The sequence below is a fragment of the Theropithecus gelada genome, chromosome 8, assembly GCF_003255815.1.
Source record: "Theropithecus gelada isolate Dixy chromosome 8, Tgel_1.0, whole genome shotgun sequence".
In the NCBI taxonomy this organism is placed as follows: Eukaryota; Metazoa; Chordata; class Mammalia; order Primates; family Cercopithecidae; genus Theropithecus; species Theropithecus gelada.
In genome coordinates, this window is record NC_037676.1 from 101,788,773 (window position 1) to 101,804,996 (window position 16,224).

The following is a 16,224-nucleotide window of genomic DNA, read 5'->3' on the forward strand; positions in this document are numbered from 1 at the left end:
GCATGTTCTCACTCATAGGTGGGAACTGAACAATGAGATCACTTGGACTCAGGAAGGGGAACATCACACACCGGGGCCTATCATGGGGAGGGGGGAGGGGGGAGGGATTGCATTGGGAGTTATACCTGATGTAAATGACGAGTTGATGGGTGCAGTAGTCCAACATGGCACAAGTATACATATGTAACAAACCTGCACGTTATGCACATGTACCCTACAACTTAAAGTATAATAATAATAAATAAATTTAAAAAAAAAAAAAAAAAAAAAAGAACTAGTCTTTTTATTTATTTATTTTTTTGAGACGGAGTCTCGCTCTGTCGCCCAGGCTGGAGTGCAGTGGCCGGATCTCAGCTCACTGCAAGCTCCGCCTCCCGGGTTTACGCCATTCTCCCGCCTCAGCCTCCCGAGTAGCTGGGACTACAGGTGCCCGCCACCTCGCCCGGCTAGTTTTTTGTATTTTTTAATAGAGGCGGGGTTTCACCATATTAGCCAGGATGGTCTCAATCTCCTGACCTCGGGATCCGCCCGTGTCGGCCTCCCAAAGTGCTGGGATTACAGTCTTGAGCCACCAAGCCCGGCCTAAGAACTAGTCTTTTTAATCTCACTCTTCTTGTACATATTAACTTCTCAATACTATCAATTAACTTATTTGGTGATTTTTTAAAATTATGGTAAAACATGCACATGGTAAAATTTACCATTTTAACCATTTTAAAATGTACAATTTAGTGGCATTAGGCACGTTCACAATGCGTAGCATAACCACTATCTATTTCTAGAACTTTTTCATCATCCTAGATAGAATCTCTATCCCCATCGAACAACTCCATCTTCTCCTCTCCCTCCATCCCTGGTAACCTCTATTCTACTTTCTTTCTCTATAGATTTGCCTATTCTAGGTACTTTATATAAGAGGAATCGTATGGTATTTGTACTTTTGTATCTAGCTTATTCTACTTCGTGTAATATATTTAAGGCTCATTCCTTTCCTTGTGTGTATCAGAATTCCATTCCTTTTTATGGCTGAGTAAGATTTCATTGTATGCATGTAACACATTAAATTTATCTGTTTCTTTGTTGCGGGAAATCTGGGTTGTTTCTATGTTTTTGGCTGTTGTGGATAATGCTGCTTTGAACATTGGTGCACAGGGGTTGATTAATTTTTAATGAAATAGTTTTCCCTTGAAGAAATTGTATGCATGTTATATGACTTGCACTTGAAAAAGCATTTTAAAACTCATAGAGTACCAGAAATTGTATTTAATTTTTTAACTGTTGAATATGTTGATAACTGATGTATTTGGTTTAAAATGTAGAGGGAGGGGATAGAAAGTAAATCGAAATGTTTTTAAACATGTTTTATTCTGTACTTATTTTCTGATTTAGAAGAGCACATTTCTGCCATCTTAATATTGTTTGCTTAGTACTAGCCTGAATGGTCTAGAATTTTAGTAGCACTTAATATTATCTCTTACTGTGTTAAAGCGTATTTCAAAATTTTGGCAGAAAATATGGGTCCCAGAGGGGAAAAAAGGGAAAAATTGAGTAGTATGTTTAGTTTCTATAGTAACCCTTCAAACAAAAAAAGAATGTTAGTAATTGATTTTCTCTAAGGTGTATGTTTTTTTTTTTCCCTCCTGGGGAAAACTAGCTAAACTGTCTGCTCCTTTCCTACTCTTTGTTGTTATGAACTCTCTCTTTTTTCCTTTTCTCAGCCCTAAGAATTGGCTTCCTCTGACTTTAATGTAGTAGTTTTGTGGAACTTGACAAGTGAGCAAAGATCTTTGTCTTAATTCTGTCAACTTATAGTTGTATTTTCATAAAAGATTGTCAGACAGATCCTTTAGACCAGCATTTTTATTTTATATATAGAAAATTGAAACACAGTGAATTAAAATTAGCGTTACTATGTAGGGACTGGGCTGACTCATATTAGCTTGATTCTAAGTTAGTGGAACCTCTGGAAGAGACTTTGTAAATTTGTTTAAGTTCTTTGTAGCTTCTAGATATAAGCCCTTTGTCAGATGGATAGATTGCAAAAATTTTCTCCCATTCTGTAGGTTGACTGTTCACTCTGATGATAGTTTCTTTTGTGTAGAAGATCATTAGTTTAATTAGATCCCATTTGTCTATTTTGGCTTTTATTGCTATTGCTTTTGGTGTTTTAGTCATGAAGTCTTTGCCCATGCCTATGTCTTGAATGGTGTTGCCCAGGTTTTCCTCTAGGATTTTTATGGTTTTAGGTCTTACATTTAAGTCTTTAATCCATCTTGAGTTAACTTCCATATAAGGTGCAAGGAAGGGATCCAGTTTCAGCTTTCTACATATGGCTAGCCAGTTTTCCCAACACCATTTGTTAAATAGGGAATGCTTTCCCCATTGCTTGTTTTTGTCAAGTTTGTCAAAGATCAGATTGTTGTAGATGTGTAATGTTATTTCTGAGACCTCTGTTCTGTTCCATTGGTCTATATCTCTGTTTTGATACCAGTACCGTGCTGTTTTGGTTGCTGTAGACTTGTATAGTTTGAAGTCAGGTAGTGTGATGCCACCTCCTTTGTTTTTTGTTTTTTGTTTTTTTTTTTCTTTTTTCTGCATATGATTGTCTTGGCTCTGTGGGGTCTTTTTTGGTTCCATGTGAACTTTAAAGTAGTTTTTTCCAATTCTGTGAAGAAAATAATTGGTAGCTTGATGGGGATGGCATTGAATCTATAAATTACTTTGGGCAGTATGGCCATTTTCACGATATTGATTCTTCCTGTCCATGAATATGGAACATTTTTCCATTTGTTTGTGTCTTCTTTTATTTTGTTGAGCAGTGGTTTATAGTTCTCCTTGAAGAGGTCCTTCACATCCCTTGTAAGCTGGATTCCTAGGTATTTTATTCTCTTTGAAGCAATTGTGAATGGGAGTTCACTCATGATTTGGCTTTCTGTCTGTTATTGGTGTATAAGAATAATGATGATTTTTGCACATTGATTTTGTGTCCTGAGACTTTGCTGAAGTTGCTTATCAGCTTAAGGAGATTTTGGGCTGAGATGATGGGGTTTTCTAAATATACAATCATGTCATCTGCAAACAGGGACACTTTGACTTCCTCTTTTCCTAATTTAATACGCTTTATATTTTTTCTCTTGCCTGATTGCCCTGGCCAGAACTTCCAACACTATATTGAATAGGAGTGTTGAGAGAGGACATCCTTGTCTTGTGTTGGTTTTAAAAGGGAATGCTTCCAGTTTTTGACTATTCGATATGATATTGTCTGTGGTTTTCTCATAAATAGCTTTTATTTTGAGTTAGCTTCCATCAATACGTAGTTTATTGAGTGTTTTTAGCATGAAACACTGTTGAATTTTGTCAAAGGTCTTTTCTGCATCTATTGAGATAATCATGTGGTTTTTGTCATTGGTTCTGTTTATGTGATGGAACACGTTTATTGATTTGCATATGTTGAACCAGCCTTGCATCCCAGGGATGAAGCCCACTTAATCATGGTGGATAAGCTTTTGATGTGCTGCTGGATTCGGCTTGCCAGTATTTTATTGAGGATTTTTGCATCCATGTTCATCTGGGATATTGGTCTAAAATTCTCTTTTTTGTGTGTGTCTCTGCCAGGCTTTGGTATCAGGATGATGTTCACCTCATAAAATGAGTTAGGGAGGATTCTCTCTTTCTCTATTGATTGGAATAGTTTCAGAAGGGATGGTACCAGCTCCTCTTTGTACCTCTGGTAGAATTCAGCTGTGAATCTCTCTGGCCCTGGACTTTTTTTGGTTGGTAGGCTATTAGTTATTGCCTCAGTTTCAGAGCCTGTTACTGGTCTACTCAGAGATTCAACTTCATCCTGGTTTAGTCTTGGGGTGGTGTATATGTCCAGGAATTTATCCATTTCTTCTAGATTTTCTAGTTCATTTGCATAGAGGTGTTTATGGTATTCTTTGATGGTAGTTTGTATTTCTCTGGGATCGGTGATGATAGCCCCTTTATCATTTTTTATTGCATCTATTTGATTCTTCTCTCTTTTCTTCTTTATTATTCTTGCTAGCAGTCTATCTATTTTGTTGATCTTTTCAAAAAACCAACTCCTGGATTCATTGATTTTTTTGAAGGGTTTTTTGTATCTCTGTCTCCTTCAGTTCTGCTCTGATCTTAGTTATTTCATGTCTTCTGCTAGGTTTTGAATGTGTTTGCTCTTGCTTCTCTAGTTCTTTTAACTTTGTTGTTAGGGTGTCAATTTTAGATCATCGCTGCTTTCTCTTGTGGGCATTTAGTGCTATAAATTTCCCTCTACCCACTGCTTTAAATGTGTCCCAGAGATTCTGGTATGTTGTGTCTTTGTTCTCTTTGGTTTCAAAGAACATCTTTATTTCTGCCTTCATTTCGTTATATAAAGTAGTCATTCAGGAGCAAGTTGTTCAGTTTCCATGTAGTTGTGCTGTTTTTGGGAAGTCTCTTAGTCCTGAGTTCTAATTTGATTGCACTGTGGTCTGAGAGACAGTTTGTTGTGATTTCTGTTCTTTTACATTTGCTAAGGTGTGTTTTACTCCCAATTATGTGGTAAATTTTGGAATAAGTTTGATGTGGTGCTGAGAAGAATGTATATTCTGTTGATTTGGGGTGGAGAGTTCTGTAGATGTCTATTAGGTCTGCTTGGTGAAGAGCTGAGTTCAAGTCCTGGATCTTCTTGTTAACCTTCTGTCTCATTGATCTGTCTAATATTGACAGTGGGGGTTAAAGTCCCCTATTACTATTGTGTGGGAGTCTAAGTCTCTTTGTAGGTCTCTAGGATTTGCTTTATGAATCTGGGTACACCTTTATTGGGTGTATATATATTCAGGATAGTTAGCTCTTCTTGTTGAATTGATCCCTTTACCATTATGTAATGGCCTTCTTTGTCTCTTTTGATCTTTGTTGGTTTAAAGTCTGTTTTATCAGAGACTAGGATTGCAACCCCTGGTTTTTTTGCTTTCCATTTGCTTGGTAGATCTTCCTCTATCTCTTTATTTTGAGCCTATGTGTGTCTCTGCATGCAAGATGGGTCTCCTGAATACAGCACGCTGATGGGTCTTGGCTCTTTATCCAGTTGCTAGTCTGTGTCTTTTAATTGGAGCATTTAGCCCATTTACATTTAAGGTTCGTATTGTTGTGTGTGAATTTGATCCTGTCATTATGATGTTGCCTGATTATTTTGCCCGTGAATTGATGCAATTTCTTCATAGCATCAATGCTTTTTACAATTTGGCATGTTTTTGCAGTGGCTGGTACTGGTTGTTCCTTTCCATGTTTAGTGCTTCCTTCAGGAGCTCTTGTAAGGCAGGCCTGGTGGTGGCAAAATCTCTCAGTGTTTGCTTGTTTGTAAAGGATTTTATTTTTCCTTCACTTATGAAGCTTATTTTGGCTGTATATAAAATTCTGGGTTGTAAATTGTTTTCTTTAAGAATGTTGAATATTGGCTCCCACTGTCTTCTGGCTTGTAGGGTTTCAGCAGAGGGATCCACTGTTAGTCTGATGGGCTTCCCTTTGTGCGTAACCCGACCTTTCTCTCTGACTGCCCTTAACATTTTTTCATTCATTTCAACCTTGGTGAATCTGACAGTTATGTGTCTTGGGGTTGCTCTTCTCTAGGAGTATCTTTGTAGTGGTCTCTGTATTTCCTGAATTTGAATGTTGGCCTGCTTTGCTATGTTGGGGAAGTTCTCCTGGATAATATGCTGAAGAGTTTTTTCTAACTCGGTTCCATTTTCCCTGTTACTTTCAGGTTCACCAATCAAACGTAGATTTGGTCTTTTCACATAGTCCTATATTTCTTGGAGGCTTTGTTTGTTTCTTTTCACTGCTTTTTCTCTTATCTTGTCTTCTTACTTCATTTCATTAACTTGATCTTCAGTCACTGATATCCTTTCTCCCACTTGATTGAATCAACTATTGAAGCTTGTGCATGTGTCATGTAGTTCTTGTGCCATGGTTTTCAGCTCCATCAGGTCATTTAAGGTCTTGTCTACACTGTTTATTTCAGTTAGCCATTCATCTAACCTTTTTTCAAGGTTTTCAGCTTCCTTGCAATGGGTTCCAACATGCTCCTTTTGCTCAGAGAAGCTTGTTATTACCAGCCTTCTGAAGCTTACTTCTGTCAAGTCGTCAAAGTCATTCTCCATCCAGTTTTGTTCCATTGCTGGCAAGGAGCTGCAATCCTTGGAGAAGAAGAGGTGCTCTGGTTTTTGGAATTTTCAGCTTTTCTGCTCTGGTTTCTCCCCATCTTTGCGGTTTTATCTACCTTTGGTCTTTGATGTTGGTGACCTACAGATGGGGTTTTGGTGTGGATGTCCTTTTTGTTGACATTGATGCTATTCCTTTCTGTTTGTTAGTTTTCCTTCTAACAGTCAGGCTCCTCAGCTGCAGATCTGTTGGAGTTTACTGGAGTTCCACTCCAGACCCTGTTTGCCTGGGTATCAACAGCAAATATTGCAGAACAGCAAATATTGCAGAACAGCAATTATTGCTGCCTGATTCTTCCTCTGGAAGCTTCGTCCCAGAGGGGCACCTGCCTATATGAGGTGTCAGTTGGCCCCTACTGGGAGGTGTCTGTCAGTCAGGCTACACGGGCATCAGGGACCCACTTAAAGAGGCAGTCTATCCCTTCTCAGAGCTTGAGTGACATGCTGAGAGAACCACTGCTCTCTTTAGAGCTGTCAGATAGGGACGTTTAAGCCTGCAGAAGTTGTCTACTGTATTTTATTCAGGTGTGCCCTGCCCACAGAGGTGGAGTCTAGAGAGGCAGTAGGCCTTGCTGAGTTGCAGTGGGTTCTGCCCAGTTCGAGCTTCTGAGCCACTTTGTTTACTTTCTGAAGCCTCAGCAGTGGCGGACACCCCTCTCCCCACCAGGGTCCTGCCTTGCAGGTCAATCTCAGACTGCTGCGCTAGCAGTGAGCAAGGCTCCCTGGGAGTGGGACCTGGGGAGCCAGGCACGGGGTGAAATCCCCTGGTCTGCCAATTGCTAAGACTGTGGGAGAAGCGTAGTATTTAGGCGAGCGTGTACCCTTCCTCCAGGTACAGTCTGTCATTGCTTCCTTTGGCTAGAAAAGGGAAATCTCCTGATCCCTTGTCCTTCCCAGGTGAGGAGACGCCCCACCCTGCTTTGGCTCACCCTCCGTGGGCTGCACCCACTCTCCAACCAGTCCCAATGAGAAGAACTAGGTACCTCAGTTGGAAATGCAGAAATCACCCGTCTTCTGTGTCAGTCTCACTGGGAGCTGTAAACTAGAGCTGTTCCTATTTGGTTGTCTTGGAAGTGCCTTCAACATTATTATATACTTAATTTATCTCCTTTATTCTGTTAATGTGACTAATTATATCAATTGATTTTCAAATGTTCAACTGACCACGCAGTTCTAGAAAAATCCCAACTTGGCTGTGATATATTTTTCTTTTTATATATTGCTAGATTGAGGTTGCTAATTGTTTAGGATTTTGGTATCTATAGTCATGAGTGATACTGACCATTTTTACCATTTTAAGTATATAATTCTGTTGAATTCTATATTTTTTCTTATAGCCTTGTCATCTTTCGCTATTAGATTAGAAGATTGTACTATCTTCATAAATGAGTGAGCAAGTGTTTCCTCTTGTCATACTCTCTAGAAAACTGTTTTCATGTGAAAATTCTAATCACTAGGCCGGGCACGGTGGCTCAAGCCTGTAATCCCAGCACTTTGAGAGGCCGAGATGGGCGGATCACGAGGTCAGGAGATCGAGACCATCCTGGCTAACAGAGTGAAACCCCATCTCTGCTAAAAAAAATACAAAAAACTAGCCGGGCGAGGTGGCGGGCACCTGTAATCCCAGCTACTCGGGAGGCTGAGGCAGGAGAATGGCGTAAACCCGGGAGGCGGAGCTTGCAGTGAGCTGAGATCCGGCCACTGCACTCCAGCCTGGGCGACAGAGCCAGACTCCGTCTCAAAAAAAAAAAAAAAAAAGAAAATTCTAATCACTATGTATTTCCATGTTGAAAAAAGTAATCGTAATTGAAAACGTACTTGGCTATAACACATATCTGATCTAAATTTGAAAGTCTTAATTTAGATGTCATTTAGAAAATTATTTGAAGAGACAGAGAATAGGTTGGGTGTCGTGGCTTACACATGTCATCTGAGCGCTTTGGGAGGCTGAGGCAGGCAGATCAGCTGAGATCAGGAGTTTGAGATCAGCCTGGCCAACATGGTGACACTCCCGTCTCTACTCCAAATACAAAACTTAGCTGGGTGGCGCATGCCTGTAATCCCAACTTGGGAGGCCACGACAGGAGAATTGCTTGAACCTGGGAGGCGGAGGTTGCAGTGAGCTGAGATCGTGCTACTGCACTGCAGCCTGGGTGACAGAGCAAGACTCTGTCTCAAAAAATAAAGAATAAAAAGAAAAGAAAGGAAAAGAAAAAGAAAAAGAGAGAGAATGAAATGGTAAGGACCATATGGACAAAGGACCCTAATTTAATAATTTTAAAGAGAACATAGAGAAGTATCTTGATCCTTTTTCCATCTCCAACACTAATACAGCCTTGTTCCTCAAAATTAAATTTTATACTATGTTTTGATAAAATAATACTTAATGATAAGATAAATATTTCTATCCCACTCCAGTGGCCCAATTTATGTCAAGTAAAACTAATGAACATATAGATGCTAAACACATATAATGTTTTTTTGTTACTGTATGATCGTGATTTTATATTACTATTAACTTTTTTGGCTTACGTTTTTTGTTGTTGTAAAATATACGCAACATAAAATGTACTATTTTTACCATTTTAAGTATACAATTCTGTGGTGTTAAATACATTCATATTGTTGTACAACCTTCACAACAGTCTCCAGTATTTTTTCATCTTCCCCAACTGAAACTCTGTATCCATTAAACAACTCACCATCTTAATATTAAGATTCCAATGTATGAACCCTGAATGTCTTTCCATTTACTTGTGTTATCTTAATTTCTTTTAAAAATATTTCATAGTCTTCATTATGTCTTTTACTTCCTCAGTTATGTTTATTTTTAAGCATTTTATAATTTTAGATGCTATTGTAAATGGAATTATTCTGTTCATTTTCTTTCTTTATTGTTTGTTTTTAATGCATAGAAACACAACTGATTTGTGTATGTTGGTGTTGTATCCCACAACTTTGCGGAATTCATTGATTAGTTCTAAAATTTTTCTTGGAATCTTCAGTTTTATACATATAAAATCATGTCATGTGCTAAAAGACATAATTTTACTTTTTCCTTTCCAATTTGGTTGCCTTTTATTTCATTTTGTTTCCTAATTTCTCTGGTGAGGACCTTAGTAGTTTTTGAATAAATTTTCCAATTTATTTTGAAAATATGAGGCAATATTTTAAAGTTGACCATAATTATCTCTTTTTATAATTTTCTTTATTGTCAAGGGAAACCTCTAACATTCTTTTGGCTGTAATTAAACTCTACACAAATAGCCAAAGACATATTGACAAACTGGCCCTGTATTGCTTTTACTTTTTCCATCTTAGTTGTACTTTTTGTACTGTTTTTTTTTTTTTCTATCTGAAATATTTGTTAAGTCAAACACTATAGATTACAAGTAAAATGATTCAGACTGGGAGACTTCCACTGACTCAGAAGTAAAGATGTCAAATAGTGATTATATTGTTTCAGTGCCATACTGGATATGAGATATAAACTTTCCATCACCATTCATCACTCATTATCTTTTTATTAAAGGATAACCCCAATTTATTTTAAGCATGGTTCAAAGTAGGTTCTAAACATACTCTTCTTCAGAGTGTAGATGTTGAATAATTTTGGAATACTAGCTCACATTATGATTAAATCACATTTATTGTGGTACATAGCATAGAGATGCATATGTTCATTAAGTCACTACACATATGTTTATGTAAATATGTAAAACTATATATACAATATGAGTTTGTGTTTTCAGTTTGTTTTTTGTCCTTAATCATTTCAAACATAATTATTTTCTTTTATTTTTTATCAGATCTGGTATCTGAACTTCTTTAGAGTTGAATCTGACCACTTGTTGTTTTCTTAAATCTTGCCCCTGCTAGATTGTTTTCTTAGGCACTGTGTAATTTAGTGTTGGGTGTTTTTCATCAATGGAACTTCTTCTATGAAGCCCTTACATGGTGGTTGAGGGCCACAAAGACATTTTATGTGTTTGCTTCTCTAAGGGACTTCACTACCGCTAACCTGGGACCCCCTATACTGTTAATCTTACAGCTAGAAGTTTTTTGAAATATTTAGGCAGTATGAAATCAAGCCCTTAAACCTACATGCACTTTAGAGTTGTTTTTAAAAATTACCCGGGCTAACTTTGTTCCCCTGCTTAGGCTGAGACAGATATAGCTTTTTTACTGAGTTTATTCTGTTGTTTTTTGAATTTCTTAAATTTTATTCTCAGCTTATTGATATTCAGTCTTCTCTTTAAATCTAAGTTATTAAGACATAATCCTTTATCCTTTGAGGAATTTATCATATTAGTGATGGGGTATGGATGTGTATATAAACATAATTCCAAGGTGGGCTGGGAAATTTAGCCCGTAGTTGGATTACCGTTACTCAGAGACAACTTTGTATTATAGAAGGGAGAGCAAAATTTGGGAATACAGCCACCTGTTTCTGCCACACTCACTGTTGCATCGGTTCTAAAGATAAATAAAACTTTATATTTTATGAAGAACATACTGAACTATACTTCAGTTAGATGAAGTTGTCAAATTTTTATTCAGGTAAGTGGTCTAGAAAGTGGAACATTATATATTTAGATTATTCTATAGCTTTGAAATTATTTCCTGTACTACTGCTGTGATTAAGGAAGTAGTATAGGAAATAATTATACTCATTAAAATTTTTATGCTATTTTGTTTACAGAACAGCACAACAATAAAAACTGCCATTAAAAGCACTAACATTTTGATGATTCCTCCTCATGACAAGTAAACAAAGCAAACACATACATACGTACACAAGTACACACACACATCTTCCCTTACAGGATACTTTCATAACCTATATGTCTTTGGGAAACTGTTATAACTACATAAAATCATATTTTGGATCTCTGGGTTTTCAGTAGTTTCAGTAAATGTGATTTTAAAGGATTATATTGTGTTGACAAAATTAAATTCCTCTGAGTTGTGATTTTAGGCAAATTATTTAGTGTTTTTTTCATTTTAACTTTTTCTGTATATATAAAATGTTTTTGGTAATGTCTTCCTTAATCACAGCAGTAGTATAGGAAATAATTTCAAAGCTGCAAAATAATCTAAAATGCTGAGTGAATAATAGAATATTTATTTACAACTCTACCTAAATAAAAATTGATATATTAACTACTCAGTGTTGGGAAGCTTAGGGTCATGGCAAAGTGTGACAATGTGACAAACATTATTTATTGATTCAAAAATTAAAATTGCGTTATTATAAGCCTAGTTAAAAAAATTAAGCATGAAGTGGTTCCTTTTTTAATGTCCAGTAACTGTTTAACATACATTGATAACTGAAAAGTGAATACTGGACTAAGGTTGTTTGGCATCAACTTCAGAGTTGTTGAGAGAGTTTGCTGTAGTAGCAAAACTCTTATCAGTTTTTCAGTTATTCAAGTGCAATTAACCTATGCAGTAATCTACCTCAAATTATTATTCAAACAACCGTTTAGATAGGATATTAAGTTTGAATTTACTCAATTGCTATTTTTAAAATTTCTTGTAATTGTTTTAAAACTCCTGAAAACACTTAGGTCATTTCATATTTTTCTTTGAATGGTTTTATCCTTAACATTTAGAGAGAAACTTTTATTCAAAATGTAGAAATCATAACATTTAGACTATCATCTTATTTGAATAGCTGTGGAAAAAATTAAGATATCAAAACAAGTTAGGAAAATGAAGGTTATTGTTTAGCCATCACATACCATTCAACAAAATATTTTGTGTATAAAGCCTTTCCTATTTCAAAATATTCATATCAAAAATTTCTTTAAATTATTGGCTACTCGATTTTTTAAAACTCAGATAGTTTTATTATGTAATTATAAGCTTATAATCTGAGATTACCTTACATTTCTTGCGTTATTTATGTTAATTATGTATCTGCGGAACACTTTGAAATTGCAGGTTTGATTTTTTTAAATTACAATTTGCACTCAGAAACAATCATTAAGATTTTTCAACATTTTACTATTAAAACATTGTTTTTCTTGCTTAGTTGGGTCAAAACTATTGAATATAGAGAACTTACTGTAAATGAATCTAGTTTAAGAAAACACATTCTAACAATTGTTTGTATTAAATGGAAGTATTTGTTTATATGATCCTTAGATGATTTATACTTTATGATTACATACTTCTTTTCATGCTGACATGTTGATAGGCAGCACTGTACTTTTGTGCACATATAGCTCCAGCTTCCTGTGTTTCAGTCTGAGTCATGGTAAAGTGGGAAATATGAGTTTGAAGATTAAGTACTGAGCTTAAAACACTTAATTTTTTCCCACTCTTGCATTGAAATAGTGGGAGCACAGGTAGTTGAGACCAAAGCAGGCCACTTGTTACTGTTGACTTAAGTACAACCAGTGGTCGAAGTGTTTAGCCCTTTGGGAAGTTTTGTGATTGAACAAGAACGCAGGAGTTATTTTGATAAGAGAAAGTAGCAATGGGGCCAAAACTATGGTCATCCTTAAGCTCTGAAGCAGGCCAAGGATGAAGGGCTATAAAGTGTTTGCTCTTCCAAATGAACAAAGATAAATTCACCTAGGAAAATAAACTTAGTATTTGGTCAATTTGCAACAAAATGGTCAAAGAATTGAACTGTTTATTTTAGAACTTGGCCTAAGGACGTATGGGAAAATAGTTCAGCATCTCCATTTCTGGCCTGATTTTCACAACAGATTTGGAAACAGAGCAGAAAATTAATGCACAAACATGTTTAACAATGCCAAACAAAATGTTGTAAATCCAAAATGAAAATTGAAACTGCGTGAGGAAGTAGAGCAAAGCTTTTACTGAGGAGTGCTTACTAATTTTGCAGCCAGTTTTCTTAGCAAGTATACCAAGTAGTGTTAAAAATTGAAGTCTTATTGATTTGAGAGGCTGTTTTCTCTCAGTTCTCCGTTCTTGGAATATGATGTTCTTCTGTCTGCTGGAGGGAGGATTTAATTTAGGCATACTTCTACTCTAAAAACCTATCCATCAAGAAAGGCTATATTATCTTGCCTTTTATTTAATAAGCATCCTTATCTGGAATTAGTTTGTGCTTTTTATTAGATGTTGTGTTACATTAGACAGCTAACCAAAAACCTGATTTTTTTATAGCTTCTCAAGTTGTGGGAATTTCTGTTGTAGCAGATTTAGAACTACTTATTTTGTAAAAGCATTTATATGAAAACCCCACAAACAGTGAGCTATTTGCTTTGTTTGATGTATTTGGGACAAAGAGTAACTATACTGTCTTCAGGTTTAACTCTATAATTTTCTCTAGTAGTAAATCCCAGAACACTGTTACTTTGCTATGCTTGGTGCCTAAGTGTTCTTGCAATAAACACAGCCTGTCATGCTGTGAAAATCTTCCCCATTTGGCCTCCTTCTGAGGTTGCAGGGAAATTGAATTTTCTTCTGACTGAAAGATGTTATAAAACAATGAAGTTAAAGTAAAAGCCTCATGTAGGAACTGAATATACCTTGGTCTAGATGGCACGTCTGTGATAATGAGAGCCGGGGCTTTGGTTTGTTTTGTATAGGATTTTAATGATCATTCCTGCTTTTAAGTGTTTAGAGATTAGTAGCTTCTGCTCTGACAACCTGTCTATAGAAAATGGAATACTGATCATATTATATTGTCTTTGTTTAAATTTTAAGGGGTGTTTTGTTTTGACAGTTGACTACTGGTCATGACTCGTTAGCATAGGAAATTAACATTTTTGTTTGAGACATTCAAAGCAACAATAAACTATTGGAGGTTGAGGATATACAGCAAAAGAAAACGTGTCTGAAGTTAGAAAGATGAGAAAATGAGAAAGGCAATAGAGGGACCAAATTCTGTGAGAATGTGAGTGAACAATTTCTTAAGCATCAGTTCAACTTGATAATGATAATTATACCTATAATTTATGAAATATTTCTATGTGTATATACTTCATTCACGTTCATATTGCTATTTAATCTTAACTGTAAGAGATAAATATCATTATAATAACCATTTTACAGAGAAGTAAACAGACTCTGAAAAGTTAAACTACTTGCCTAAAATCACATGACTGGCATCTGAATTCCTTAACCCAGTACACCATACTGCCTGACAGACTAAGCTTAACTAAGTATCTATAACTGATATGTAAATACATATATATCTTTTAAACAAATAAGAATGTTATATTGTGTTTGATCAGTTTTCAGAGTATATGGGTTTAAACTTGCAAGTTTTGTTTGCAAGTTTTAAATGGACAGCAAAGTTTGGGATTTTAGGAACCCCATATTCATAGCTAATCCTGAAAGAACTCAACATGTCAATGATTGCAGCATCTCTTCCGCATTTGAGACTGAAGCTATTCAACTCCAGTTCAACTTTAAATAAAAGGGTTTATTTTATTCTGGCCTACTAAAAGCTGCTTAAAAGACCAAAAACAAACCAACAAGCCTTTGACAGCAAGTTCGTTAGCACTGAATTTAGGACCTTATACATATTCAGAGTTCAGTATGTATTTGTTGAATCAGATAAGCTTATGCTGTATTCCGCTAAGAAACATTTAACCATATAAAACATTTAAAAAATTATATTGTCAAATCTACTAATTTTTAATGTCTCCTTAATTAACATGCAAGGCATGATTAATATTTTGCTGTTTCTTAAACTGATAATCACTTTTCTATAGTTATTCTAGATTCCATTATAAATACTCTATAGAAGGGGTAGACAAATATTTTTCTGTAAAGGGCCAGTTAGTAAATACCTTTGACTTTGTAGATCATAGCTTCTCTATAGCAACTACTCAACTCTGCTGAAAAGAAATCATATGCAGTCAATACATGAATGGAGGTGGCTGTGATCTAGTAAAACTTTATTCCCCAATACAGACAGATTAGCCCCTTAACTGTAGCTTGCAGACTCTACTCTGTAGGAACATACTCAATGGTTTAATCTTAACCTTTTCTAGATCTTACCTATTTTTAGAGGAAGCTGGAAACATGCATGTGCTTTCTAACAAAAACCATTTGAGAATATATGTTTACATATAAGCATTATGTATTAGTATTAACGTTTATGTGATTATCATTTGCATATAAGATGTGAAAAAGTTACAAATAATAATTGCTGATTTTAATTTATAATTTGAATTTTTTTTGTTTATGTTACAAAATAAGATTTTTTTTTTTTCTCCTCATCCCAGGGAGATTCTATACAAGCAGGTGAGGACTCACCATTCTCAGATTCTGTCACCTTGGAACAAACTACAAGTAATATTGGCGGAACCAGTGGACGTGTTAGTTTATGGATGCAGTGGGTGCTTCCCAAAGTTACTGTAAAGCTCTTTGCTCCAGATCCTGAAAATAAAGGCACAGGTACAGGATTGCTTTTCTTCTTCTTTTCCTTTTTTTTTTTTTTTTTTTTGAGACGGAGTTTTGCTCTTGTTGCCCAGGCTGAAGTTCAGTGGCATGACCTTGGCTCACTGCAACCTCTGCCTCCCGGGTTCAAGCGATTCTCCTGCCTCAACCTCCCGAGTAGCTGAGATTACAGGCATGCGCCACCACGCCAAGCTAATTTTGTATTTTCAGTAGAGACAGAGGTTTCTCCATGTTTGTCAGTCTGGTCTTGAACTCCTGAACTCAGGTGATCCGCCCACCTCGACCTCCCAAAATGCTGGGATTACAGGCGTGAGCCACCGTGCCCAACCTGGATTGCTTTTCTTCTTTACTGAAAAGGGCAAATATTAAACGCTATTTTGGAAGACATATTAAACATAATTTATTGTCATTTATAATTAAATAAGTATTATTAAACCTAATTCAAGGAGTTTCTAGTTGCAGTGCTGAAATGTTGAATCTTATTAACATTAAAGGTTTATGTGTATATATTTTCCTTGACTTTGTAATACATAAATTTTGTCCTGTTTGTATTAAAATTCATCTAAAAGACCATAAGGAATTTTCCTCAGTGGTCATATTGATACATTATACTATTGTC

At 36.0% G+C, this 16,224-nt stretch overlaps 1 protein-coding gene across 1 annotated transcript in view; it reads left to right on the forward strand.

Annotated features, from left to right (window-relative positions):
- Positions 1-16,224, forward strand: part of VPS13B (vacuolar protein sorting 13 homolog B) — an 858,817-nt gene that overhangs the window by 450,845 nt on the left and 391,748 nt on the right. Inside the window, exon 24 of the mRNA XM_025394335.1 lies at positions 15,431-15,602. Within this exon, the coding sequence (XP_025250120.1) occupies positions 15,431-15,602 (172 nt within the window). The remainder of the gene's footprint in view (positions 1-15,430; positions 15,603-16,224) is intronic.